Source organism: Henckelia pumila, chromosome 3 (genome assembly GCF_033568475.1).
Source record: "Henckelia pumila isolate YLH828 chromosome 3, ASM3356847v2, whole genome shotgun sequence".
Lineage (NCBI taxonomy): Eukaryota > Viridiplantae > Streptophyta > Magnoliopsida > Lamiales > Gesneriaceae > Henckelia > Henckelia pumila.
Genome location: NC_133122.1, coordinates 145,233,229 through 145,259,837, shown reverse-complemented (window position 1 = coordinate 145,259,837; position 26,609 = coordinate 145,233,229). Strand labels below are relative to the sequence as shown.

The following is a 26,609-nucleotide window of genomic DNA, read 5'->3' as shown; positions in this document are numbered from 1 at the left end:
TTTATAAGAACATATCCCAACGAAACTTAAAAAGACAACCTCTTTTCTAGTTTTGGGATCGACAAGTTGGTATGGAGCAAGGTGCAAATTTGTGCCTAATCCTACGGATGTTAAAATTTAGATTCGAACAAAAAACCGATGGAACCGAGAATTTCATTTTTTTTTTTTATTTCTTTCATAGGTTTCGATTTTAATTGTGTACAAGTTCAGTTTTCAATTTTTTTTTGACACTAAGTTGAGTTTTCAAATTCTTTTTTTTTTAAAAGGTAACAAGTTCGGTTTTCAAAATCTTTTTTTAAAAAAGAAAAACTCAATGACTGAATAATCAAAAGTTTACAACTTAAAATTAGTGTGTTTGCTTAAGCGACGTTTAATCTCGTTTTAGCTTTAATATGCTTAAGCTCGATTAAGTGACCGATTTTTAGAACGGAAGATTTTATTTATTTTTTAAAATAAAAATATTTTTATAAATATGCATATTTATAATTTAGAATTTGAATTATCTATTAAATCATATATTTATGGTTAATATAACATTTTATTTAATGTTTGTCTTAAAATAATTAAAATTATAGTAAAAATTGAAAACACTTTTTCATGCTTAAGCTCGTTCTAAGCTCGCTTCGACGCGCTTCACGCTTTTTAAAACTTTGCTTAAAATATAGTAAATTACTAAATTTAGGTCTCACAAATTTTTTTTGTGTTTAAATTAAACGGACCTCTCTCCGATGTATTTCTCAACTATTTGCTCCCTTTCATGCCTTCACTTTTCTCCTTGAACACAAAAAACCCTGGGGGGAAAAAATCCTAAAATCCCCATTCTAATTGAACTTTTTTATTTTTTCTGCTGTCAAAACTATAAAATTTTCAATATTTTAAAGATTTTAAAAGAATTTTTCATATTTTAAAATCATTTAATCATTTATTAGTATTTCAAAATAAATAAGTAGATATGTGATTCAGTTAATGACTAAAACCCAATCATAAAAAATGAACCATAAGTATGGAAGAGTAAACCAAACTCGGAAAAAAAAAAATCTAAATCATTGGATTATACATTTCTAAAATCGAAAATTTAAAAACAAACCAAAATGTTCTACAACCAAACCCTTCCATCCAATGCACACTGCTACGTAACCCTTACCCATTGTCATCGACGAGTTAATAGCATATGCCTGGAATTAAAAGAGAGGGGTACGGATAGAAAAGCCTTACCTTCGACCCTCTTAATGCTTGCATAAAAAATATATACATGATCCGTTTAAGTTCTCCAACTAGCATTTAAAATTGGAAGGCGGACTCGAAAAATAAAAGCTTCAACTTCCAGTCGACAGTTAGTTACAGATTTGCATATATGTAAATAAGAGAAGTCATATTCACAAAATCAGCACAAATCAATCAACGATATATTAGCTTCAACGTAGAAAAGATCATGTTAAACATCTTGATGATATGTGTAGCTTTAGCTGAATCCAGGGTACGAATCTTGTTTGATTAACCTTGACAAACACTCGTTAATGACGGGATAAACGAGCAAGAATGTCCAGTAATGAACGAACACAAAATTGGTGATGATAATCCGAAAAATTACCCTGCGCTATGACTATAATTAATATTAGGTAGCAGCTTCCAGATAAGTAGCTCAAGGTAATGTCTGGTTCGATAAACCCATAGATTGCGCAACTTCTTTAGATGTAAAAGTATCAGCTTGCTCCTGCCGTCATACAGAACAACACATCAGGTGAAATGTGACGACAGATCATTCATGTCTCCATGCATGCTATTTAACTACATTGAAAATGCAATTTTAACACCCAGACTAATATAAATTTATAATGGTGTCTTCTATATTATGCTGAAGTCACATTGATGGCGGAAAAGAACATGCTTTCATGCCAGGATACGAATAGGAAAAGACGCTTATACTAACATTACAGGAAGTAAAAGTGCCTCGAAAGATAGCTGTGACAGTCATGCACAAAGTTTTATTTCCTTAGTCGGTAAAATGAATACCACAGAACAAGCATTTTTCAAAACAGTTGATTTGAATTCTTATACCAATCATGCTAATTTTCTCCTTCAATCAGTTTTGTAAGATTGTGATCTTCGCAATTAAAACACAAAAAGATAACATTCCTTTTCACAAACTCGTAATCGAGCAGTAGAACCTTATCATCATTGTATTTCCTTTTCCTAACTTATCAAACATTCCATCATGATCGAAAAATGAATAGATTTCTGTACCTGAAGACGGTGCAAGAGGTACATCAAGAAGAGATGCACAAATACCTGTCAACATTACCATACAGTGCCATCAGACAAATGACATTTGGTGACAACGAATTATGACAAGTGGACTTGGGCATAAATGTGGAGTGGGTTTGAGGTCAAATTCCTCTGGCTTATGGAATAGAACTCTGAAATAATACAATACAATACAATATAGTACAGTAGCATAGTTCAAATGAATCATAAGAAAGTCCATGGTTTCATGTTGATCATCCAGACAAAGATTCACTTGAAAAAAATATATCAATATCACAAAATATAAAATACCTCAACAAAAGGGAATATGCATCAGCCTGTTTAAGTAGATGACAAGTAACTTAAATGTGACTAAATTGAACCTGTTCTCACCAGATACAAAAGAAGGATAATTCGAGCAGTTGGATACCGCCAAAGGAATCTTGTGGCCCTGACAGCTCCAGAATCTAAAAGTTTTGCTGCCTTCTGCAACTGCAACGGCAACTGATCGGTATTGTTACAGACAACCTAGTATTACAAGGAAAGAGTTGTTGGAAATTAAATTAAACAAATTAAGCGTACCTGTAAACTCGCCGTAGCCATGTGGCGATGATGCAAGGGAAGAGACCTGAAGTAAAGAATTTCAGACCAAAAAATTCAGCATATATACACAATGGCAGAGAAAATACAAAAGATCTGGCATGCAGATTCAAAAATTTTATGACTCGATTCTCAAGCTGTCAACTTATCCAACTCGTGAGCTACATTTTTAATTTTCAAGATAAGATATATCAAAATTGAAAAACATTGAAAATCATCAGTAACTTTTATTGAGGCTCACTATTTTGGCAGGAAATTGATAGAAGACTTCACATGTATCTAAATCAGAATTGAAAGTCCAACAGTTCAAGTAATGGAGAGCCAAGTTTTGTACGCCATTTGTACTGAAGTTTCCTCAAAATTATCACCAAAACATTTTTTGTAGTTTTTGGTGAATTTCTGGTTCTTCATTTATGCTTCAAAATATAAAACAAGAAAAAATTGTTTCAAGTTCCACATGAGAGTTAACAATTATAAAGACACTGATTTGAGCTAACAGATCTCAGGGAAAGATATAAAGGCAATGCCTCGTCTACTAAAAGTGAGACAGAACAATGCAGTAGCATCACGACACAGTCCTCTGATCCAGACTTGTCAAATCATCACTTTGTTAGGCTGCATTTACTTAGTGAGATGTGATTATATGTGGATAAATCATACTGAGACTATTAAAATAATTTTATAGGGTGTTGAATAATGATGGATAAACAATAACATGCTTACTTTAATTGATCAATATTGTGATTGAAATTATGATTAAATGACAATTACAATTTTTTCATCTGTCTATGATAAATAATCTTATTTTAGTTTGTATTTGTAAAATTCGGATTGTGAGTTTTATTAAAGAATATAAATTATTATCAATTCACATATAAGTTATTTCACTCAACAAAATTATTGGTTATAAATATTATTATTATGTTAAAATAAAAATAATAAATTGAGTAAAAATATTTTTTCCCCTGAATAAGGATAAGCTGAAGATATAGGATTCATCAAATGAAATGTATTCAATAATAGCTTAAATTATTTATTTTTTACTCATATTTTATAATTCTTTAAATTGGGTTTTCATATATTATTTTTTGGGAATTAAAAGGTATTACTGTAATTCATTATTTGGAAAGAATATTAGTTAAAAAAAAGATTATGTACCAGACCTTTCGTTTGTGATAAATCATCAAATTTTAAAGTCTGAAACCGATAAGTATAGACGGGTTTTATGAGTTAGACGGGCCATAAAAAAAAAAGTAAAATTGGTATAATCATTTTCTTATTATAACAAGTAAACACAGCCTTAGTCAATTGCTTCACAAGCATCAGAGATTAACAGGGGTTTTTACAACACAACAAACGAAACTTGAATCCAGGTCAGAAGCCTGATATGGATTGCATTGGTCATTGCTTTTATGAGAAAAAAAAAAGAAAAAAAAGAAAAAGAAAAGCTCAAGCATGTCTAGGAAAAATTTTGACCAAGTATTGTAAACTAATGTTTGGACTGCTGGTGAAACTGTTTAGGATACTAGTGGAACTCGAACTCACAGTGCATAGAATCTAAACAAGTGGGTCTTTATGTTCGAACAAGCATACATTGGGAATGATTAAGATGTACACAAATACAAAACAGATACCAAAGGCTTGAAGGCAAAACAAGAAGTTATTTCCCCAAGGGCAGTCATATTTTGTAGTGTGTAGTAAGTTATTAATGCATGATCTCGGGATGTCCACTTGCAAGATATTAATAAGATACCACACTAACCAAAGGGAATCACAGAAAAGGTATTTTATTCAAGAAAAATGATAGGTTTACTACCCTGGATTTACACATACGTGGATTATGCAACCTCCAAGGATCGAAGATCTTCGTAGGAGGAAAATCTTGTATCCAGAAGATGCAAGAACAAATGGTAGTGGCTAGCAAGTGCAGAATGAATTTAGAACTATGGCAACAAGGATCAAATGATTTATCATTGTTAAAGATGATGTCAGAAGATACAAATATCAAGTGGGATGGCTCAATAAGGATATAGATGATAAGAAATCAGAATTTTTTTTTAAAAAAAAAACTCTTAAGAGTCCTATTCACTACATGTTAAACATATAGAAGTGGATGAATATTTTATCAAGAAAATCTTGGTAGTTTCTTTATGCACACTGGTGTTCAAATCAATTTTGTCCACGCTGGGCACAACAATCAGGTGTTCTAGTCATTTGTGGATGCAGGACTCGACAACCAGAGGTGATCTAGTCAATGTTATCCACTCTGGAAATGGATAATTATTCCACAGTTTCGAGTGTTAAAATGGACCATAGTGTAAGTATCTAACAAGATATTATGTTCAAATTAGGAGTTTTTCTAAGAAATTATCAATGATCATATGAGCATATTACAAGTAAGATAGTCGTCATCATTTTCTTATTGGTTGGCTCTATCTCCCTCCAGGGTGAATCAAAAACAAATGATTCTTTCACCTTGGACTCTCCACATTTTTTCATAAGTTATTCGGTGAGCATGTCAAAGGGACAGGGATTTCACGAATGCAAGTTACTTTAGAAAGATGGATCGCTATCAGAATGCCATATTGTATGAATGTAAGATTAGTGTAATATGTGTAATGTAAAACCCAACAAAAAGAGCACTAGTATTAATCATATCTTGTAACTTTTCAAATTAGAGGATAAAATCTGAATCACTCATAAACACCACTGGGAAACCAAGTTAGCAATCATGGTTATTAACTTTCTCCCTTGACAAATCAACAAAAAAGCCAGTTTGTAACTCCGTTTGATATAATAAAACAGAATGAAAACTCTGAAGTTTTAGACTAGGATCACATTAAATGAAAGAGCACAGTAATTCAGAGGCACATAAAAAGGTAAGTAAACCATACTCAAGTGTTTTCATGTCTGTGTCTTCTTCCCAAGAGGATGATGCTCGACGAGAAGTTCTATTTCTTTCAGCTTCTAACTGATTTGATAAAGAAATCATGTGATAAAATGGGATTTGAGGTTCATGAGAAATGGAGGGCTAAAATGATGGAATATATCTGTTAAATGAAAAACAAAGTTCAGACCTGCACTTCCTGGAGACGCTTTACTTCCTTTTCCAACTGAAATTCGGCTGCAGCTTTTTCACTTGCCATAGTTTCGAGCTGTGTTTGCTTGTAGTACTGAAAAACATTTTCAATGTTCAACATCAAACAAGTTATAATGGAAGATTGAATAAATGAATTAACGGAAAATTAATGGTAAACAAATACCAATAAATCTGTAAGCTCACGGTATCGTTTCTCGAGTTCCATGTGTTCCTGCTCAAACACATAACACAACTTCAAGTTTAAACACAGTGCAACATACATTGTGAAAATAAAAAAGACAGAAGAATTCGTTATCTAAAAGAAGTGCTCAATACGAAGCAATTGCAAAGTAACTTACTACCCTCATCTTTGTCTAACACCTATAATCATTAATAAAAAGAGCACATAAATTTTCTGACCATTCTGTACATATAACATAAAAATGGATTGTAAACTAAGAGAGGTGATAAATTCATACAAAACATATGTAAATCCTTTCATAGCGTGCCTTTGGAACCAAAGAAATAAGGACTTTAGGAAGAACTAAAGCTAAATGCAGTACAACTCCAATGATTAACAATCCAATGCTAACCATGATTCATTTCTGAAACTGCATAATCAGCGGTGATTTGCACAAAAAAGTCATCGATTACCAGCATCAGCTAAAGTACACATGTAACCTCCACAAACTTTTCCCAGTTATTAGACTAGTGAAATAAATTAGCGACCCAGTAGATTTTGCACTATCTTTAACTTCACCGATATTTCCAATATCTAAGATATGGGCCTTGCCTCGTTCGGTTATCCACGTAAATATTTTCCACCTCTGGAAATAAAACAACACTTAATATATTGTAATACAATATATGATATTTCTGTATTTCAATACTTTACAAGCTAATAAAAAATTAGATAATCCCAATATATTCTTATATAACATAATTTTTAATTAAAGAAAATTACTTCAGAAAACAAAGCCAAAAATATATCATATCCTCCAACACAATTTTTAAGAAAAAATCCCAAATGACCCTTTGAATACGTCGTTGATAATATAAACCATTACAGTGATTTTCCACATCCAGTAATTTGGACTTAATCTGGATTGAGAATTTTTAAACTATATAAAGAGCACAACCAAAAAAGAGGACCACATTATTAGTTGACCTTTTAGAAATTCAGGGGACATTACATTTACAGGTTTTGCATGTTCCTTCACGTGTAGGCTGTCATTTTTATGAGAATTGCATAAACTTAATTACAAAGAAGATACATTAAACTTTTAACAATAAAAACACTTTGATCAAATAAATCTTTCAAAAATAAATTGTATTAATAAGGCAACCTGACGTGAGTAGTGCTCAGCATCCCTCTTCATTGCAGCCATTTCGACCCTCATCTTTTGAACTTCAGCCTGTGAGGAAACAGATTTCAGTCCTTGATAAAACCAGTATGCAACCAAATGATCTTTTCTGTATAGATCTTACAACCTCCACACATTCTATAAGGGCGTATTCATGCAGAGAAAACAATTACAAGCAAAATCGACTTGCCTCCATTGAAGAAAGCTTGCCCTCTGCCTCTCTTTGACCATTACGGGCTCGCTCCACTTCTTCCTGCCATGCCTGTACCTTCATATTCAAAACATGAAATCAAGAGGAAGCCACAGGTAATATCGTTCTTTTACTGGCTAAAGAACTATATCACATTATAAGGATCAGTTTTTCCATAAGTAGGGCGGTTGAGTCCACCAGCGAAAGAACTATAGGTCCAGTTTTTCCGTAAGTGGAGCATTAAGTAGACATTGCACACAAGATAGTAGAAAGGAAAATCAATATACCAAAAGGTTCAAAATAACAAGGTGTCAACAAAGAAGACAAATGATACATTTTTTTTTTATAAGACATGATAATACAAGATATATATGAAAGATATAATTACAAAAGGCGGACAAGAGATCCGCGACGACAAAAGAAAAGACCGACTCCCTAATCATATCAAGTACAAATGATACATGAGCTTCTAAATTGGTAGAAGTAGGAATCATTTACTGTACTTTGGCTTTGCTACAAAGATCATATTTTTCCACTACTTTTTTGCATATCATCTCGAAACATCACAAAGGCTTTTACGTGTTTTTGATGAACCTTGTGTTTGTGATTGGGGGTGCCTAGTTCAGGTTAACAGTTCCATATATTTTCTTTAACATTGTATCTAACAGCATCCACCGGGGATGTCTAAAGCATCTCATTGCTGACTTTCATTCTGAATTCTATAAGTTGGTGCTACCTTAAGTTGCTAAAAAAATGCCAATTTCTTGTTATACTTTCTCATTTTACAATATACCCCAACTGCATCCAACTTATATGCACAAATTTTTAAAGACTGTAAATCGGCAACATAAAGCATGATTGATCTAGAAGCTTGAAAAAAACTACAATCTGTTATTTGACATTCAACCTGGTACTAATCCATTGGACCTGACCAATTAATCTTTTGAACAACATTGTCTCATGTTCTGTTAAAATATATATATATATAGTTTTGATCTCACGCAGCCTAGTGTACAGGATTTTGGTGAGCAACCACTAAATCACACGAGTGTGTTTAGTTTAGTTTTTTTTTTAAGAAACCACTAAAACACACACATATAGTTGCAACAAAAAAGACAACTGTAACTTGTTACCTATTTAACAAAAGAAAGCTAGGAAGGGGATAGAGGAACAAGAGAAATAAAATAGTTATGAAAGTACAAAGCCCAACTCACAGAGACAAGACAAAATAAAACTAAAGAGAAAAAAGCAATAAGAAAATATTGATGATCGGGTCAAATGGAGAACGAAACAGCAAACAATGTTTTTTTTAACGGAACAGAAGACAGCATTGTTCAAAAGAACAGCTAAAAATGTTTTTTTTAATTATTTTTTTTATAGGAAACTCGAATATTATATATAAAATTAAATAAGATAATTACAAGTGTGAACCAGAGGTCAACACACTATGAAAAGCTAACAGCTCAAAAAGATATCTCAAAATAATGCTACAACCACTACACACGTCTGACACCGAAAATGATTTAAAGTCCGCAGACGATTGAAGCCACCAAGGAACCCTAAACTTAGCTATGTTGCTTTTAACTATGGTAGATGCATGTAATTTAAACTACAGCATCTCAGACAAATATTGGATTTCTCTATTTTATGTAGTAAGAAAAATCCTCATTTCTCGTTCTTTTATTTTAGCACCTGAATCGCTTGATTCGCCTCGTCAGGGGACTTCTTTTGACCACGGCGAACACGAGCTTCCATATCTTGCAGTTCTTGATTTAATGATGCACACTCAACCTGTTGAAGTGAGGAAACCGTCTAATATGTTATCAATATCCTTCATGCAATTCTTCTTTGAATTTGAAGAGCTGTGGGAATGGGGTTGGTGGAGAGTACACAGGAGGGTAGAGACCTCAACTCTTTCCAGAAAGAAATGTATTACCTCAAGTAGTGCAACCTTCTGCTCAAACTCTGCTGCCTTCGCAGCTCTATCATCTGCTGTTCTCTGCACAAGTAATGTTTGTGAAAATTTAGGATTAACTATCCACGTATGATGAGTGTCACTTTTGAACAATGGAGTTTTTTTATATCTCATTTGATTCAACTTCCTGTGTTTAAAGTAGTATTTTCTTTCTTTAAACCAAATACAAATAGATGTTTGTTTCAAATTCAAACTATAAAAGTTCTCCTTAAAAGCATAGCCAGTAAATTGCTTGGACAGAAGACTCAAACATGGTATTTGATTGTCAAAATAACTTAACAGCCATTAAATTAACTGTATCTAGAGAACATTTTAAGTTTAACAAAATAAATCACCAAAAAAATTTCAAACTAAAGTAATAAACAAATACAAATTTAGAGATATTAATAAATAAATCAATTTAATGAAATATAATAAACAAAAAATTGGTTTAAATAACAGTTGCACAATTATTAAATCAGATAATATATTAAGAATAATAACTGAATTTAAACAATAACTTGTAGTTAAATAAATATTACTTCTATATCTTTAAGATACTGAGAATGGTATTTAACTATTTATCACCAAAATTAATAAAAGTGTAATTTTTTTTTTAATATTTTCATTAATACCAATATCAACAGTATTAGCGAAAAAAATTGTTGTTATAGGTTCCGAAACCAAAAGTTCAGGTAATATTTGGTAGTGTTTTGAGAAAATGTGGTCCGGGTGTTGCATTTGAGAACAATGTGTTTCGATTATTTTCTGAAGGAGACATTTTGTTACGAGCTTGTGTTTGGGGAGGTCTATAGAGTTTGGCCAAGACAGTGAAACAAAAAATAGCCCAAAGAGATCAAATATTTGAATATTAAAACTTTACATAAGGAGGGTCCACAAAGGAGAGGGAGGGTAGGCTTCACATGTGCAATGGGAGGGGGAGACACGAAAAAGAGGAAAGTTGACAATTAATCTTCTTTTTAACAACATTTTGGCATACAACCTCCTAAATTATTTAACATTTATCCCACTCTTTGGACCATATGATTGTATGACAAACTCGGTATTTAAGTTTGTCCTATACAAGGACTATGTTTTCTGCAAATGAAAAAGTAAAAAATTACAAAAAGGAAAAAAAAGAAAAAAGTTCAGGAACGTTTATAAAGAAAAAAATTTGTTCGATCAAGGTAATATTTCTAACTAAATCGAAAAAAGGAATAAAAGAGGAGTGTTGTTTATTTTCTAGTATTCAACTTCTGAGTTGGATTAGCCAGCACTGCCACGAAGAGAAGAATGCTATTCAATTAGGACCCTTGTCTTGCTCTAGGGGCCATTACCCTTGTCAGAGTTGGTCATTATTTTGTAATTTTTTTGCTGTTCAAATCAATATAACATTACAGTTTTACTCATCCGTAAATCTATTCTTATTCAGTTCTTGATTTGGGAGCTTAGTTCAGAGTAATTCTTAGTTTATAATGGTCATATGATTCAGATCATATTATTTATTATAGGTGTTATGCCACCAAAATTAGTTGGGTCAGTATTGTCACATAATATATTTAATTATTTTAATGGCGTGGAAGGTGTTCATAGTAAAATGTACTGAATCAAAAATAATATAAAATAGAGTATTTTTTGGGAATGATAAAAGTTGAATAGCAAGTTATGACTAAATTGGGAAATATAAGAATTAGATAAAGTATTTTTTTGACAATTTGGATAAGGTGAAGCATGTTTGTTTTTCTGTTGGGAGAATAAAAATGTTTCTTAACAACATTACCAAGTATTGCCTTACCTTTTATGAGCATAATTACCCGGCCAATTTAAATAAGTGTCCATAAATTTTAGACTCATATAACAATGTTTAGATCAAATCAAATAAGAAGGAAGAACATAAGCGGATCAAAAAAAAGAAGGAAGCACGAGAGAAATTCAGAAAAGAGACAAAATAAATGTATATATAAATTACTACAGTAAATATTCACGTGTGTCCGTTCATTACCTGGATTCTGGCTAATGCTGTGGATGCCTCCATGGCTTTCTGTTCCAATTCAACTTCCCTTTCTCTAGCAGCCTGAATCATTATTGAAATCAAGATTAAACGCAGGACCACGTACTTTTACGAGTGGGTTGTGGGTTAGAGCTTTGGCGGAGATGAGGTTGATTTGGGTGGTTCCAAGATCAATGCAAGAATTATTCGCTACAGATCTTGGACATCTTCTTGGCAAGAAGGGCAGAATTTTTTGGATAGCGGTGGTTCATGGCATATGTTGGTGCGTGTGGTTGGAGAGGAATAGAAGAATTTTCGACAATATTGAAGATTCGATTGACGAATGCTGGGAAAAGATCAAAATTCGAATATCAACTTGGATTGGGTCTCATGTCGAGTTTGAAAATGTCTCAATCTCAGATTTAATAAGAGATTGGGCTTTTGTCTATGGTTGATATGAGTAGGGTCATGCTTAGACTGTTGTTGTTAGTGGATCACTTGTCTGCCTATTGTAATTAATAGTTTTCCCGTAATTAATATAATATTGTTTCAGATAAAAAAAAAATTATTGAAATCAAGATTACAACGTAAATTACAAACCAAATAATATTTGGAAGCAACGAGAAAGAAACGAGACAGCACAAAAATGAATTCATAAGAAACACACAGCCAAGGAAGAAAACTGAATGAATTTGCATACACTAACCTGCTTGAAAGCATTATGGGCAACATGCTCTTCTTCAGCTCTCCGTTCAGCAGCAGCCAGTTCCTCCCTCAAAGCCTGATGCCGCACCGACCTTCAAGACATTAGAATTCTACTATAACCAGCCTCCTTACACAATAAGGAACAAAGGACTTACTTGCATCATCCTTGTTTCAGTTAGTTCTCTATTTCTTACCATCGACTCCATGTTCGCCTGAAATTTTAAATAAAGTAAAATCAGAAAGGCGAAAACTTTTCCCTGTTTCTCTCCCTGAACAATCGACATCCTCTAAGAAAGAAATAATAAAGACCAAAAACATAGAAAATATACCATTTTCAGGAATCAAGTTAGCATCCCACAAAAAAATTGGTGCAGGTTGGTTAGGTTCTCCATTATTTCCAATCCAAAAGTTCTGAATGTCATTTTTAAAAGATTTTCAGAAAGCTTGTTCGGCGAGAGAAGTTTTGTAATTGATTTTGAAAGTGGAAAACAAATCAATAATGAACTTTTGAGTGATATAAAACCTTCTGAAAGCCCAAAATATGCCCTTCATTCCTCTTTATCCCTTTTTTTCGTAAGTTAATATCAATACAAGCCGCTTCTCTTCGTCAAAGACCAAGCTCAATTAAAACGAATTACTGTGACAAAAATGTGAATATCCACTGAATGTCTAATGACCTGGAGTGATGCAGAATTTCCTTCGGATAGAGCAGCTTGTTTCTTCAGTGCATCAACAGAGCTCACAAGGGCCTCAATTTCAGCATTTTTTGCAGCTAATGCTTCAACCAGGTTGGACCCTGCTCTGCTCACCTCACTTTTGGATGCAGATAGATCTGTCTGAAGTTGCTTTATCCGATCCTCGTATGATTTACTCAATTCTCTCTGTCATGGTAGAGCATAACCAAGTCAACACCTATTTTTCCAATGGCATTATTGCCAAGGTGCAATATTTTAAATTTTCGTTTAGGTCATGTACAAGGGTCAGCTTGTTATTCACCTCTGCCACGAGAAGCTCTTCCAATTGAGCATTTTCAGATTTATACTCTTGAAGACGTGATGAAAGTCCAGCGCAAACCTGGTAAGAACAACATTAAGCTCAATGACAAGCAAAGAAAACAATGAGCACAATTGACAAAGAAAAAGATACTCTTTGCCTTAAAAAATGAATCATGGTTAATTTGATACAAGCATATGGTTCGAAGTACTTCAAACTGGAAGAATATCTATCATGCCAAGGTTTTCCTTGTGTTAGCAGAACCAAATTCATGCATCAATGAACAATTAGCCAAAAAAATTGTAAGGGAAAACAAAGATCATATCAAGCTTCCCTTTCTTGGCCAAGATAAATAAATTGAAGAATTCAGAAGGTCAAATTTATAAATACCAGCTTAGATAATCAAAAGATGTTACTTATGGTATACGATTACTTGACAAGTAGCAATGGTCTTGCTCATAGTATGGCTTTGGGAATTTTTTTTTTATAAGAAACGCAAATATTATTAATAAAATATGGAGATTAAATACAAGAGGTGGACCAGTGGTCCACAAAGTACTCTAAAATAGATCAACAATTATGCTAACTCCAAACCAAACTCCAATCCCTATACAAATCTGAAATCGCAAAAGATTGAAACTCTGGTATATTATGTATCCAAGTTGATACTCTTAATTTTATCTTGTCCCATAGCTCTCCAACCGAATCTTCTACATCTTCAAAGATTCTCCTGTTTCTTTTCAACCATACGATCCAGCAAACACAATGCACTATAACCACCCAAAGTATTTTCCCCCTTTTTCCCAGTAAGCCCCCTAAATCTGCAGCGAACAGATCCTTCGTAGTCATTGGTGTCACCCACGTCAATCCCGTATCCTTCAACACTAACCACCATAAGGAGCTTGTGTATGGACAATGAACAAGCAAATGATCATGACTCTCTCCCCCTTTGCTTACACAGCACACACCAATTAGGGCTTAGAAGACAATTCGGAAACCTCTTTTGAATCACTTCACAAGTCGGCAATCTTCCCAACACTGTTGTCCATGCAAATTCCTGAACCTTAGAAGGAATAGGAGCTTTCCATATCGTTCGAAAAAAATCAAATTTAGGATACAAAGCTTCCGGAAAGAAAGAGCCAAAGAAAGATTTAACATAAAACAATCCTGAATCATCCCACTTCTAAATCCTAACATCCTCACCTCCCTCCACTAGACTAACCCTGCCCAAAATTTCCATCAACCTGATTAAATCACACAACTCCTCATCCCTAAGATCGCGACGAAAATGCAGATTCCAGGATAATGAAATGGAAGATGTGAAAGAATCTCGAAGAAGAAAATGTGAAATGGACTTATTATGAACCCTTGTGTTGAATATTGAATAATTAGATCATTATCTAGTAGTTAAATGTTATCTTATCTGCTAGTTTAAATTTCTAGGAGTGGTTAGGATTTTCTTATCAGATTCCATTCTTTAAGGGATTAGGTAGATGTAATTCTTTTAAATACTTGTACGTATTCTATTCTGATTAGTGGAAAAAATGAGAAATTTTTTTCTTTTCTTCATGTTGTTACTTCTCATAAACTTCATGGTATCAGAGCCAGGTTCTCCGTGTGTTGGATCGCCCATAATTGGGCTGCCTATAATTAGGCCAGTCTTCAAGTTCCAGATGTTCATTCCTGGGCGTTTAGATCACCTGTTAATATCTCCACGCTCCAGATGTTCATTCCTGGGCGTGTGAGGGGTATGTTGAAATATTGTCCCACATCGGTAGGATAGAGTACTGGGAGCCCTTAATATAAACAAGGGGAATCCTCACCTCTTGAGCTAGCTTTTGAGGTGAGTTAGGTCCAAGTCTCATTTCGTGCACCTCCTGGATTGTTGACTCCGGTGCCTCAGACCATATGACTGGAAATTTGGAATTGTTTAAATCATTCTGTCCATGCACAGATTCACAAACAGCCCGCATTGCTAATGGGTCATGCTCCAAAGTGGATGGTTATGGATATGCTCAGTTAACTCCAGAAATTTCACTTCAATCTGTTCTATATGTGCCTGATCTTAATTGCAATTTGTTATCAGTAAGTAAATTGAATGCAGGCCTCAAGTGCACGACCAAATTCGATGTTAACTCGTGTGTTTTTCAGGATTTGGCATCGGGGAAGACGATTGGCAGTGCTGATCCTTGTGCTGGACTTTATCTTCTCGAGATGGCTGTTTCCAAGAGAAGTTTGGCGGCTTCCTCACCCTTGATGTCTTATTCTGTTTCGTCTATGTACTCAAATAAGGATAGTGACATTACTTTATGGCACTATCGATTAGGGCATCCTAATTTCTTGTATCTTGAAAAATTATTTCTCATCTTGTTCAATAATAAAGTTCCTCGTTCCCTTCAGTGTGATATTTGTCAATTGTCTAAACACACTCGCACCACCTTTACACCGCATCGTTACAAACCATCTAAACCGTTTTCTCTCATCCACAGTGATATTTGGGGTCCCTCTAATCTGAGAAATTTGAGTGGTACACGCTGGTTCCTCTTATTTATTGATGATCATACGAGATTGTCGTGGGTTTTCCTAATGAAAGAGAAATCTAAAACCTCCCGTATCTTCAAACAATTCCATGCAATGATTCAAACACAATTTTGCACTAAAATCCAGATTTTAAGAACAGATAGAGCCCGGGATTATTTTAATTCAGTCTTGGGTGACTACTTGGAATCCCATGACATTGTCCACCAAAGCTCTTGCGTTGACACCCCGCACCAAAATGGGGTTTTAGAACGAAAAAACCGCAACCTTCTTGAAGTCGCACGATCTTTGCTATTCACAACTAATGTTCCAAAACATTTTTGGGGGGACGCCATTCTCACTGCCACTTACCTTATTAATAGGATGCCTTCTCGAGTCCTCCAATTCAAAACTCCAGTCCAATCTCTCCTCGAATTTTATCCCAACACACATATTCTCCATAATCTTCCCTTCAAAGTATTTGGTTGCTCATCATTTGTTCACATTCATGCACACAACAGGGGAAAACTTGAACCACGGGCAGTCAAGTGCCTCTTTCTTGGATATTCTCCAAATCAAAAAGGGTACAAGTGTTATTCTCCCATCACCAAAAAATTCTATACTTCCATGGATGTTACTTTTTTTGAAACTGAGCCCTTCTTTCCCACTTCTTCGCTTCAGGGGGAGAGTAGCAGTGTTGAATCTCAAAGTTGGGAACCCATACCACTAGTTCTTCCACCCACAAACCATCTTGATCCTTCACCAGAAATTCCTCCATCAACAACTTTTACCAATCCTTCACCAGAACCCGAGCCAAATCCAGCAGTAATTCGTGATCATCTGGAACCCAATCAGCCACTTCAGGTCTATTCTCGAAGGAAACAACCTCATCAAGGGAACATACAAGATCTTGTGCAAGCTCAACCTGTCTAAGACTCTTCTCCGGAGCCAGACCTAAAGAAAAACATCCAAGGTAACGCTCATGGTATTGATGATCTTGACAATAGGCCCATTGCATTGAGAAAAGGAGTTAGATCATGCACAATGCACCCCATATGCAATTTTGTCTCATTTGACCGATTTTCTACTGTATATCGTGCTTTTATCTCAAAATTGGACCAGGTACAGGTCCCGTCAACTATAAAAGAAGCTTTGAATGATCCGAGTTGGAAAGAGGTTGTGTTTGATGAAATCAAAGCACTTGAAAAGAACAACACACGGCAGATTACAAATCTTCCACCGGGAAAGAAAACAGTTGAGTGCAAATGGATCTTCACTGTCAAACATATCAAACATAAATCTGATGGAAGCATAGAGCGGTTTAAGGCACGATTAGTAGCCAAAGGATACACACAATCTTATCTTATGGTATTGACTATCAGGAGACATTTGCTCCAGTGGCCAGGCTTAACACAGTCCGAGTACTTTTGTCAATTGCTGCTAACTTAGACTGGCCTTTGTTTCAACTTGACGTGAAAAATGCATTCCTTAATGGAGATTTAGAGGAAGAAGTATATATGGACATTCCTTCAGGTTTTGAGTCCGAAAAAATCAAAAATAAAGTGTGCAGATTAAAGAAGCCGCTTTATGGTCTCAAACAGTCACCTCGAGCTTGGTTCTATCGATTCACAAATGTTTTGAAACAAGACGGCTACACACAATGCCAATCTGATCACACTTTATTTGTCAAACATTTCGAGGGAGGTAAAATTACAGCTCTCATCGTATATGTTGATGACATTGTTCTTAGAGGTAATCACGAAGAAGAAATGGTTCATGTGAAGACTATGTTGTCAAAAGAATTTGAGATGAAAGATCTCGGACACCTGAAGTATTTTTTGGGAATGGAAGTGGCAAGGTCTTCGCTTGGTATCTCAATATCACAACGAAAGTATGTGATAGATCTCTTGAAGGAAACTGGTATGTCGGGATGCAGGCCAGTGGATACACCAATGGACCCGAACATCAAGATAGGATTGAAAAAGGATTGTCCACCAGTGGACAAAGGAATATATCAGGGATTAGTTGGCAAACTAATTTATCTGTCGCACACACGACCAGATATTGGCTTTGTTGTGAGTTTTATTAGCCAATTCATGAACAATCCAACCGAAGAACACATGGATGCAGCATATCGAGTGTTAAGATATCTGAAACGTACTCCAGGAAAGGGACTATTTTTCAGAAAAGCCTCCAACAGAGGTATCACCGTGTACAGTGATGCTGATTGGGCCGGATCACCTATTGACAGACGCTCTACCTCCGGGTATTGCACATTTGTTTGGGGAAATCTAGTAACTTGGCGTAGCAAAAAGCAGACTGTGGTTGCACGTAGTAGTGCTGAAGCTGAATTTCGAGCATTGGCCCATGGAATTTGTGAAGGAATGTGGCTCAAGAAATTACTTGGTGAGTTAAAGATAGAAGGGAATCAATCAGTAGAGTTGATGTGTGACAACCAGGCAGCTATTAGCATTGCAAGAAATCCAGTACATCATGATCGAACCAAACATGTTGAGGTGGATCGACATTTTATAAGTGAGAAGATCGAAAATGGAAGTTTCCATCTAAACTACATTCCTACCAAATTGCAAGTGGCAGACATTCTAACAACAGCACTTTTTCGGCCTAATTATGAAGATTTGAGTTCCAAGCTGGGCATGATCAACTTATATGATCCAGCTTGAGGGGGAGTGTTGAATATTGAATAATTAGATCATTATCTAGTAGTTAAATGTTATCTTATCTGCTAGTTTAAATTTCTAGGAGTGGTTAGGATTGTATTTATCAGATTCCATTCTTTAAGGGATTAGATAGACGTAATTCTTTTAAATACTTGTACGTACTCTATTCTGATTAATGGAAAAAATGAGAAGATCTTTTCTTTTCTTCATGCTGTTACTTCTCATAAACTTCACCTTGAAATCTGAAAAGGCGAAGGGAAAAGGTTCTTAAAAGAAGATTGCCCTTCCCAACAATCCTCCCAAAATCTAATTATATCTTCCCTTTAACCATGACCCTCACTGATTGAATAAAAGCCAGATAAATCCTAGAGATGAACTTCCAAGGACTCCGAAACGTGTTGTGCCTCGCTAACCCCGCATCCCAGCCGTTTTCTTGCAAGCCGTATTTGCTAACTATAATCCTCCTCCACAGCGTGTTCCCCTCCAATGAATTTCTCAGTTTTGGGAATTAACCCTCCAATGCTTTTGGAATTAATTTCTCAGTTTTCATGAAACAAAATTTTATGTCAGTGTTTGATGAGAAAAAGTACCAAATGATCGTCACCTTAGGGCTTTTAAGCAATTAAGTTTCCCAAGGCAAACCAAATGTTGTGTGCTTTAACAGAATTAGATACAAACATGATTATCACTAGAAAGTGGGCCTCCAGTCTATGTGGGGAAAAAAAATCTTAGCACTTGGGAAGTCAGATTCATGCATCATTATTTGGAAATGAAATTATTTCTAAGAAAAATAGTAGGGCGAAGAAAGGACATGGTTGTCGCTCTGTACACTCGTACTTGGTTTCACCTCTTCACACGAGTCTTGTTTCTTATATATTTCACACAAAAAAAAGATAAACTTGTCATCAGTTTATAAAATTGTTATCTGCAAACATCTCCCCCTATACTTTATGTATTTGGTACTTGACTCCTTTACCAAGTGTAAAATTTTTATTCTTTTTTTTTTTGCAGGAAACGAGAATATATTATATATATAAAATTTAGTATTACATATACAAAATGCGGATAAGATATCTGCACACGGAGCCCTTAAAAGTCAAGACAATATCAACAATATATTAAGCTCCAATCTCTAAGTCTAAAACCGAAAAAGTAGCAAGCTCCTCATGATTCCTAATCCACGTTGAAGCTCGTAGCTTGATCTTGTCCCAACACGTCTCACTCGAGTCCACTATATCTTCAAAAATTATCATATTCTTTTCTAACCAGACAGACCAACAAATACAATGAACCGCTACCGTCCAAAGCAATCTTCCCATCTTACCAAGGTCGCGTCCTAGATCAGCAACAAATAATCCTTCGTTGATCTCGGAGCTACCCAAACCAGCCCCAGTTCCCCCAGAACTCTATGCCAAAGGCATCTCGTGAAGAAGCAATGAATAAAAATGTGGTCCTGGGTCTCCTCCTCCCGCCGACATAGCACACACCAACTGCGGCTAAGATGACAAGTTGTCCAACGTTGTTGCAATGTGTCACAGGTTGGAAGCTTCCCTTGCACTGCAACCCACGAGAAAACACATAGCTTCAATGAGATAGGCATTTTCCAAATACCATGAAAAAATGGAAACGAAGAAAAATTCCTGTCTGGAAAAAAAAATTCATAGAAAGATTTAACCGAGAAAATGCTCGAAGAATCCTCTCCTCATTTCCTAACATCCGACACCCCTACGACCAACCTCTCCCCATTTCCTAACATCCGACACCCCTACAACCAATCTGACCCTCTCTAGAGATTCTAACAAAATACTCAACTCATCCACTCCGTCTAAAATGAAAATTCCAAAAGACAACCGAAGGAGAAGGATTTTCCGCCCGAACAAAATGGGAACTCGGTTTATGGTGAACCAAAGATAACTGGAACAAAAAAGGGTAAAGATCCTTGAAAGAGGAATCCCCCCACCACATATCCTCCCAAAATCTTATAATGTTGCCCTCTTTAGTACTGCACACACCGATTGGAGAAAAACCGGATAAATTCTAGTGATAAACTTCCAATGGCTTCTAAATATGACATTGCTAGCCAGAACCGCATCCTATCCATTATCTTGCATTCCGGACTTGTTCATAATAACTTTATTCTACAACGATTCTCTTTCATGTGAGAATCTCCATTACCACTTTCCCATAAAAGCCCTATTTCTTAAGCAAATATTCCCAATACCCAGGCCTCCTTTGTCCTTCGGTCTACAGACCTCCCACGGAACCCAGTACCATGTGACTACCCTTCAGCTCCTTCCCAAAAAAAATATCTCATATTTTCCATGATTCCGTTGAACCTTTTGGTATTCTAAAGAAAATGACATGAAATACATTGACATAACATTCAACACCGCTGAAATCAAGGTCAATCTCCCCCTATAGACAAAAATGTCTTCTTCCAACTTGCCAATTTCTTATACATTTTAGCCAAAACAAGTTCCCAAAACGATATTTTCAGCTGGTTTCTTCCCAACGGAATCCCCAAGTATTTAACAGGCCACGAATCCCTCTCCCACACCAATCTCTCCAACCAAGTCAACCACCTCATCCTCTTCACAATTGAACCCCATCAAAGTACTCGTGGCTAAATTGATCTTTAGCCCTGATATTTGGCAAAAATGCTTCAGAATTTCCACTAAAAATCGCAAATGATCAATCTGCTTCACAAAAAACAAAGTATCATCCGCAAATTGAATATGAGAAATCTCCGCCCTCTCTCTACCAACTTGCATTCCCCTGGCGAGTTCCAATGACTTGGGCTTTTCTACCAATCTGCCTAGCACATCTGTTACCAAGTAAACAAAAAATGTGACAGCAGATCACCTTGCCTAAGGCCATTTTCACCTTTAAATTTTCCCAGGGGCCTACCATTAATAAGCATTGAAAACGATACGTTCGATACGCGACCCTTGATCCAATTTCTCCACCTCATCCCAAACCCCTTCTTGAATAAAGTCCAAGAATCCCCAATCAACATTGTCATAAGCCTTCTCGAAGTCCACTTTAAACACCCACCCTTTCTTTTTCTTAATTCTTAGCTCCTCTACCACTCCACTTGCTATAAGACAACAATCTATGATATGCCTGCCTTCAATTAATGCACTTTGAATTTCCGCTACCATGGTGGGTAGAACCTTCTTCGATCTAGTTGCCAAGACCTTAACAATAATCTTATAAAGGCTTGTTGTCAAGCTATCGGCCTAAAATCTCTAACCTTGACCGATCATGTTTCTCAGGGATCAAACATAAGTACGTTTCATTAGTGATACTGTTGATAATACCTACATCATAAAATTCATCCAATACCTTCATCAAATCCCCTTTAATGATCTTATTCCTGATAGAACGCCATTGAGAATCCATCCGGACCCGGAGCCCTCAATCCATCGTTATCGAAAATTGCCACTTTTAATCTCTTCCATCTCTTCCTCTGAAAAAGGTCTTTCCAATTAATTATAAACCTTCCTCTTCATCAATAACACTACAATCCACCCCTTCTATACCCCACCCCTTAGTTTTGGTGTACAGTCTCTTGAAATAGCCCAATGTGAGAGCCTCAATCTCTTCCCCATCTGATGCTACTGTCCCATCCTCTCTTTCCACATTTTCAATTAAGGATCTATTCTTTCGCTGATTCAAAAGTGAGTGAAAAAAATTTGTGTCGTGGTCCCCATCCCTTGACCATTTAACTTTTGCCTTTTGATAGTCCATCTACTTCTTTTGAATAACAAATCTTCTAACTCCCCTCTAGCCTCCTTCCTCTTCGTTTCCAATTCCATAGACCCCTGGACCTCACTTTCTTGCTCAATACTCTTTGCAATTAACACAGATATATCGATCGAAGCTATTTTTCTACACCCCGTAATTTGATCATTATCTCTCAATATGTGAGTAAATACATGAATAAGGGGTTAATCATGAAGTTTAGAAGCCATCTATGCAAATCAAGATAGATGAGCCTCTTATTGTCCTTAATTAACATCCCTGAAAACAAAATCCATAGCCCTCTGTTCAGCATTGATCAGACCGGCATACTTTTTAACAGAAAGTTCAGAAGTCCTGTATGCAAACTTTTTGCTGTAGTCTCCCCTGTATTGTCACTCTTTTTATTGAATATGATTATCTACAGTGTTTCAGCTCCTTACAGTATTACCTTTTTAGTTAAAATAGTTAAAAAAAACTAAAAAACTAAAAATAAGAAGACATATTGAAGAAAGAGAAACCAATAATACGGGTCACAATGAACAAATATTTCAACTATCCTAGGAATGCATTTTAAAGATGAATTATACACTTACGGCTCATCTCCAAAACAACTGTTTGGTTCACATTGGAGATTTTGGACTCAAATAAATAAAAATGGTTTTGCCAAGTCAATAATAAGGCGTACCTAGTTCTCTAACAAATAAAATGAATTTAAGCATCGTCACATTACATTCATAATCAGCTGTTCTTAGCTTAAGAATATAGTTAAGAGAACTTTGTCTTTAAGCACATTGCACAATCTGTTCAAACCTAATTTTTGTAAAGCTCTGTTGCACCTTTATATATATATATATATATATATATATATATATATATATAGGTTCTGTTGCACCTAATTAGTTCCATGTGATACGTGTTTCTGTTACCACCACAGAACAATAGCATGAGAAAAGAAGAATTATATTAGATTGATGTAAAGAAATCTAAGCCGATAATTACAACCCCCAATGCCACAGTAAACAAAAACAGAGAAGGAATGGAACTTCCCCAACACTGCCCCCTGTCACAAGGAAAACACTCTCTGACAAATTATTTCCAACCCCCACCCACACGCACATTTTATTCCCCTCAAGTTCCCCCCAATGTGATGCAACAAACTACTTTCATTTCTCATTATGGGCCTTGGACCTTCTTGTCTACACTACATATTGGCTTCTTCCCTTGGTCCATTTCACATCCCACGTCCTCTCCTGCCTCTTCCCTCCTAACAGTTTCATTACTTATGTCCGTACCTCACAAACATCATGTCTCAAAAATAAGAGGAAAAAAGCAGTAAATTTGCCTCTTGTAACATCCAATTTAAACAGAAAAGCTGCAATCTAACTTTTTGATATACCTAGAACCAGACAACAGTTACTGAATAATTATTCTAGATGCAGGACGTGAATGCAAATTTTAATACAGACAGCACGTTCTTGTTTCATAAAATATTCACGACCTCCAAAATGCGAAAATAGAAAAAGGATGACAAAAACCTGGATTTTAAAAACTAAAAACAAAAGATGCAAACATTCCAATGTATAATATCTTCAACCAGGCAGGGAAAATATAAAAACTGCTTACCCGGGCTAGCCTAGCTTCTTTTGACTGGCCCGTTGAAATTGCAGTTTCAAGTAATCCTTGAGCCTGTTGAACTGAAAAAATTACTCAACAAAACAACTATTCTAAGCATTAGAAGATCATAATGTTGAAAAGGGAACCAAATTTTCCTGCTAAAGCATACTTCACCTCATCTAGCTGCTCTTGTACTTTGACTTGGGAAGTAATAGTTTCTTGTTCTTTAATATTTCCTTGATTACCAGGTTCAGTCACTAAACCCACATCCTTTGACTGAGCATTAGATATACTAGGTGTATTTTCATTCAGAGTTTGAGATTCTGACAATTCAATATTTTTAGAAGTCCCTTCATTTTCCAGCGTCATATTTTGAATGGAGTCAACTGGAGCTTTACTATTCCCGGTCTCAACAAATTTGGAAGAATTTGATGGACTTCCAACATCTGCAAAATCTTCCATCCTGAGATTGCCATTTGAATTTGAAGCCACTGATTCCACAGTAGAAGAATTTTCTGCTATGGAATGACCATCGACAAATTTTAGTGCATCATTAGATACCATTCCAGATATAGAAGTATCAGTCATGGGACTTTCTGTATCGACAGTTTTTCGCTCACTGCTGTCAACTTTGCCAATGGAAATGACTGGATTACTCCCGTGATTTTGAACAGAAGGCATGGAAACATTCCCATCAGATTCTGCATGTGATTCAGATGTTTCAGTGGTGGCCTGCTCTTGCAAATTAATTACAGATGCTGGAGCTTCTTTGGAAGGCCGCTTCTTCTGGGATTATATCAACATAAGAGCCTTGGTGTCTGATATGACAGATAGATCAATGAAAAATATAATGACAAATGGCGGGGAAAGTACCTGCTTAGACCTTGTCCTCTTTCCTTGAGAACCTCGTTCATTGGAACCTGTGAAGGGGAAACGAAACAAAACACCAAGAGGCACTTTTTCAACTCGATTCATATAAATTTTTTTTTCCAGAAGAAAATTCCTTGTTTTGATAATCTGGCTTTAACTATGTGTATCCAATCTCATCAATTTAAGATAACCGTGATGCTTGCCTTGAGAAAAGGGAGATAAGGTACTTATTTACCAATGTCGTGGTGAGTTGAATTTCCATGCAACTCATTTTTGTATAGGTAAATACAAAACTTTGTTACTTCTCATTCAAAAATTAGAACATTTTAAGTTCTGCGCTTATTTTAAACATTGACCTTATTCATAAGAAAACAGAGATAATAGGTGGCTCTATTTGGAGAGTTGAAGTGGTTTAGTACTTATCAGTTCTTACTTTGCACAGGCATGATTTGAAACACTATGGTATGACACTATTATCTTCAAGTTTGTGCTTCATTTTGTTTGATCTAGCCATCCATCTTTTTCACTCATTTTAAAGTCAAAAAATAACCAACCTAATTAATGGCTGCCCAATCTCACACAGATAGATAAAATATTGACAGCAAAATGAACTCAAACATCCAGTTCTTTCGTAAAACCTTTTGCTGCAGGTATTAAAACAGAAATAAGAAAACCCATTACATGTATCAACATACTACCTCTAAATTTTCTAACTTCTTAGAAATAATTTATCAAAATTTGAGAAGTTGGGGATTTTACATTATAAATTATGTAACTTTTATTGATTTTCTGGCGGTATTAAACCTAGATCAGGACGAAATCAGAGGCTGAATCTTTGGGAGAAATCCACGACCTTCCATTGGAGAGGCCTTTGCTAGAATGATAGGGACGTGATTTTGGGGAAACACTAAGACTTAAAAAATCTGTCACGCCTTTGGAGAAATATGAATAAAAAACACTGCTTTCTTCACTAGGGACAATCTAACTCAAAGTGATACTCTGCTATGGACAAGTAATAGTTCTGTCAAAAAAGGGAGATTGAAATTCTCAAACACACACCTGAGGTGGTAACAGGCAGCTCGTCCGGTTGCTCACCAACAACAAGCTTTGCCCTCCGGTCCACTACTTCAAACAAATCTAGCACAAGATTCATATACGAATTATCAAACCAAAACATTATAAGGTTCATCACGATATTTTAATTCAATGAACGAGCATGGGGCATGATTCGAACAAATAAACAATTCAACAAACTACGAATTTCTCCCCTTCAGTAAAACTAAGTCTCTGATGAACGAGCGCAATGTGTGCGTGATGTGCATGTTTCTACATTTCCAAACAATCATACGAACGGAACCAAAGTTTCACTACCCAGAGTTGCATTAAACGCTAAATTCAGATCAAATCATATTCCAGAATAGCGCAAAGGAAGAGGATCGTACCTTCAGCCGCTTTCAGCCACGATGCCATCGAATCACCTTATTCTTGAAACAGAAACGTCCTACAATTTTGAATCATGGAATAAAGAGGTAAATCAACAGGTGATCTTGAATAGAATGATCGCATGGGAAATTTCCGGGGATCAATGGAATGATATTCGTGAATAATTTGAGGGTTAATGTTGAAATGAAAAGGTATGAAGAATGACTCGCGGATCTAATGTAATCAGTATATAGCTGTCAGTTGTTGGTTAGAAGCTGTGTGAGATGCAAGCAACGGGACGACACGATACGCCGTCGTTTAGAGGCCGCTGAAGATATTGGGCCCGGTTCAGTTGATGGCGTTAATGGGCCATCTCTGAAAATACTATTGGGCTTGTAGAATATCACAATATTAGTCACCATTTTCCAATCCAATAATAATAAAAAAATAATTGTGATAATTGTTGTGAAAAAGTAAAAATTTATGGTAAAAAGTAAAAACTTCAAAACTCAAAATATATCAAACTCTACACTTCACAAATTTTTCTCTCTCAATTCAATTGTATTTTTCATCACAAATGAAGACCTATTTATAGATCCACATTTGAGATTAGTCCAAAAATAATTACATAATCATCTATAT

The 26,609-nt window shown here is 35.6% G+C and overlaps 1 protein-coding gene across 6 annotated transcripts; it reads right to left on the bottom strand.

Annotated features, from left to right (window-relative positions):
• Window positions 1–1,269: 1,269 nt before the first annotated feature.
• On the bottom strand, window positions 1,270–26,228 carry LOC140889790 (golgin candidate 1). Of its 6 annotated transcripts, none has more exons than XM_073297516.1 (21): window positions 25,988–26,228; window positions 25,605–25,682; window positions 24,549–24,595; window positions 23,850–24,458; window positions 23,685–23,747; window positions 13,123–13,200; window positions 12,804–13,007; window positions 12,282–12,338; window positions 12,128–12,202; window positions 11,434–11,505; window positions 9,414–9,476; window positions 9,170–9,268; window positions 7,478–7,555; window positions 7,270–7,338; window positions 6,108–6,155; window positions 5,922–6,017; window positions 5,739–5,815; window positions 2,827–2,872; window positions 2,638–2,748; window positions 2,245–2,289; window positions 1,270–1,714 (listed from the first exon to the last, which is right to left on the bottom strand). In XM_073297516.1, the coding sequence occupies exons 1-21, from the start codon at window positions 26,013–26,015 to the stop codon at window positions 1,643–1,645; spliced, it is 2,115 nt and encodes a 704-aa protein (XP_073153617.1). In that variant the 5' UTR covers window positions 26,016–26,228; the 3' UTR covers window positions 1,270–1,642. The 6 variants fall into 6 exon arrangements, with proteins under 6 accessions (XP_073153617.1, XP_073153619.1, XP_073153616.1 ...); XM_073297518.1 differs by having other exon boundaries at window positions 1,271–1,714; window positions 7,478–7,549; window positions 23,850–24,461; XM_073297515.1 differs by having other exon boundaries at window positions 1,272–1,714; window positions 23,850–24,461.
• Window positions 26,229–26,609: the final 381 nt, after the last annotated feature.

Excerpts from the sequence above, each read along its gene's own strand:
- LOC140889790 (XM_073297515.1), bottom strand. The coding sequence starts at position 26,015 with ATGGCATCGTGGCTGAAAGCGGCTGAAG. Across the intron at positions 24,596-25,604 it reads GCTGCCTGTTACCACCTCAG|GTTCCAATGAACGAGGTTCT; the intron begins GTGTGTGTTTGA and ends TCCCCTTCACAG. Across the intron at positions 7,556-9,169 it reads AGGCGAATCAAGCGATTCAG|GTACAGGCATGGCAGGAAGA; the intron begins GTGCTAAAATAA and ends TTGAATATGAAG.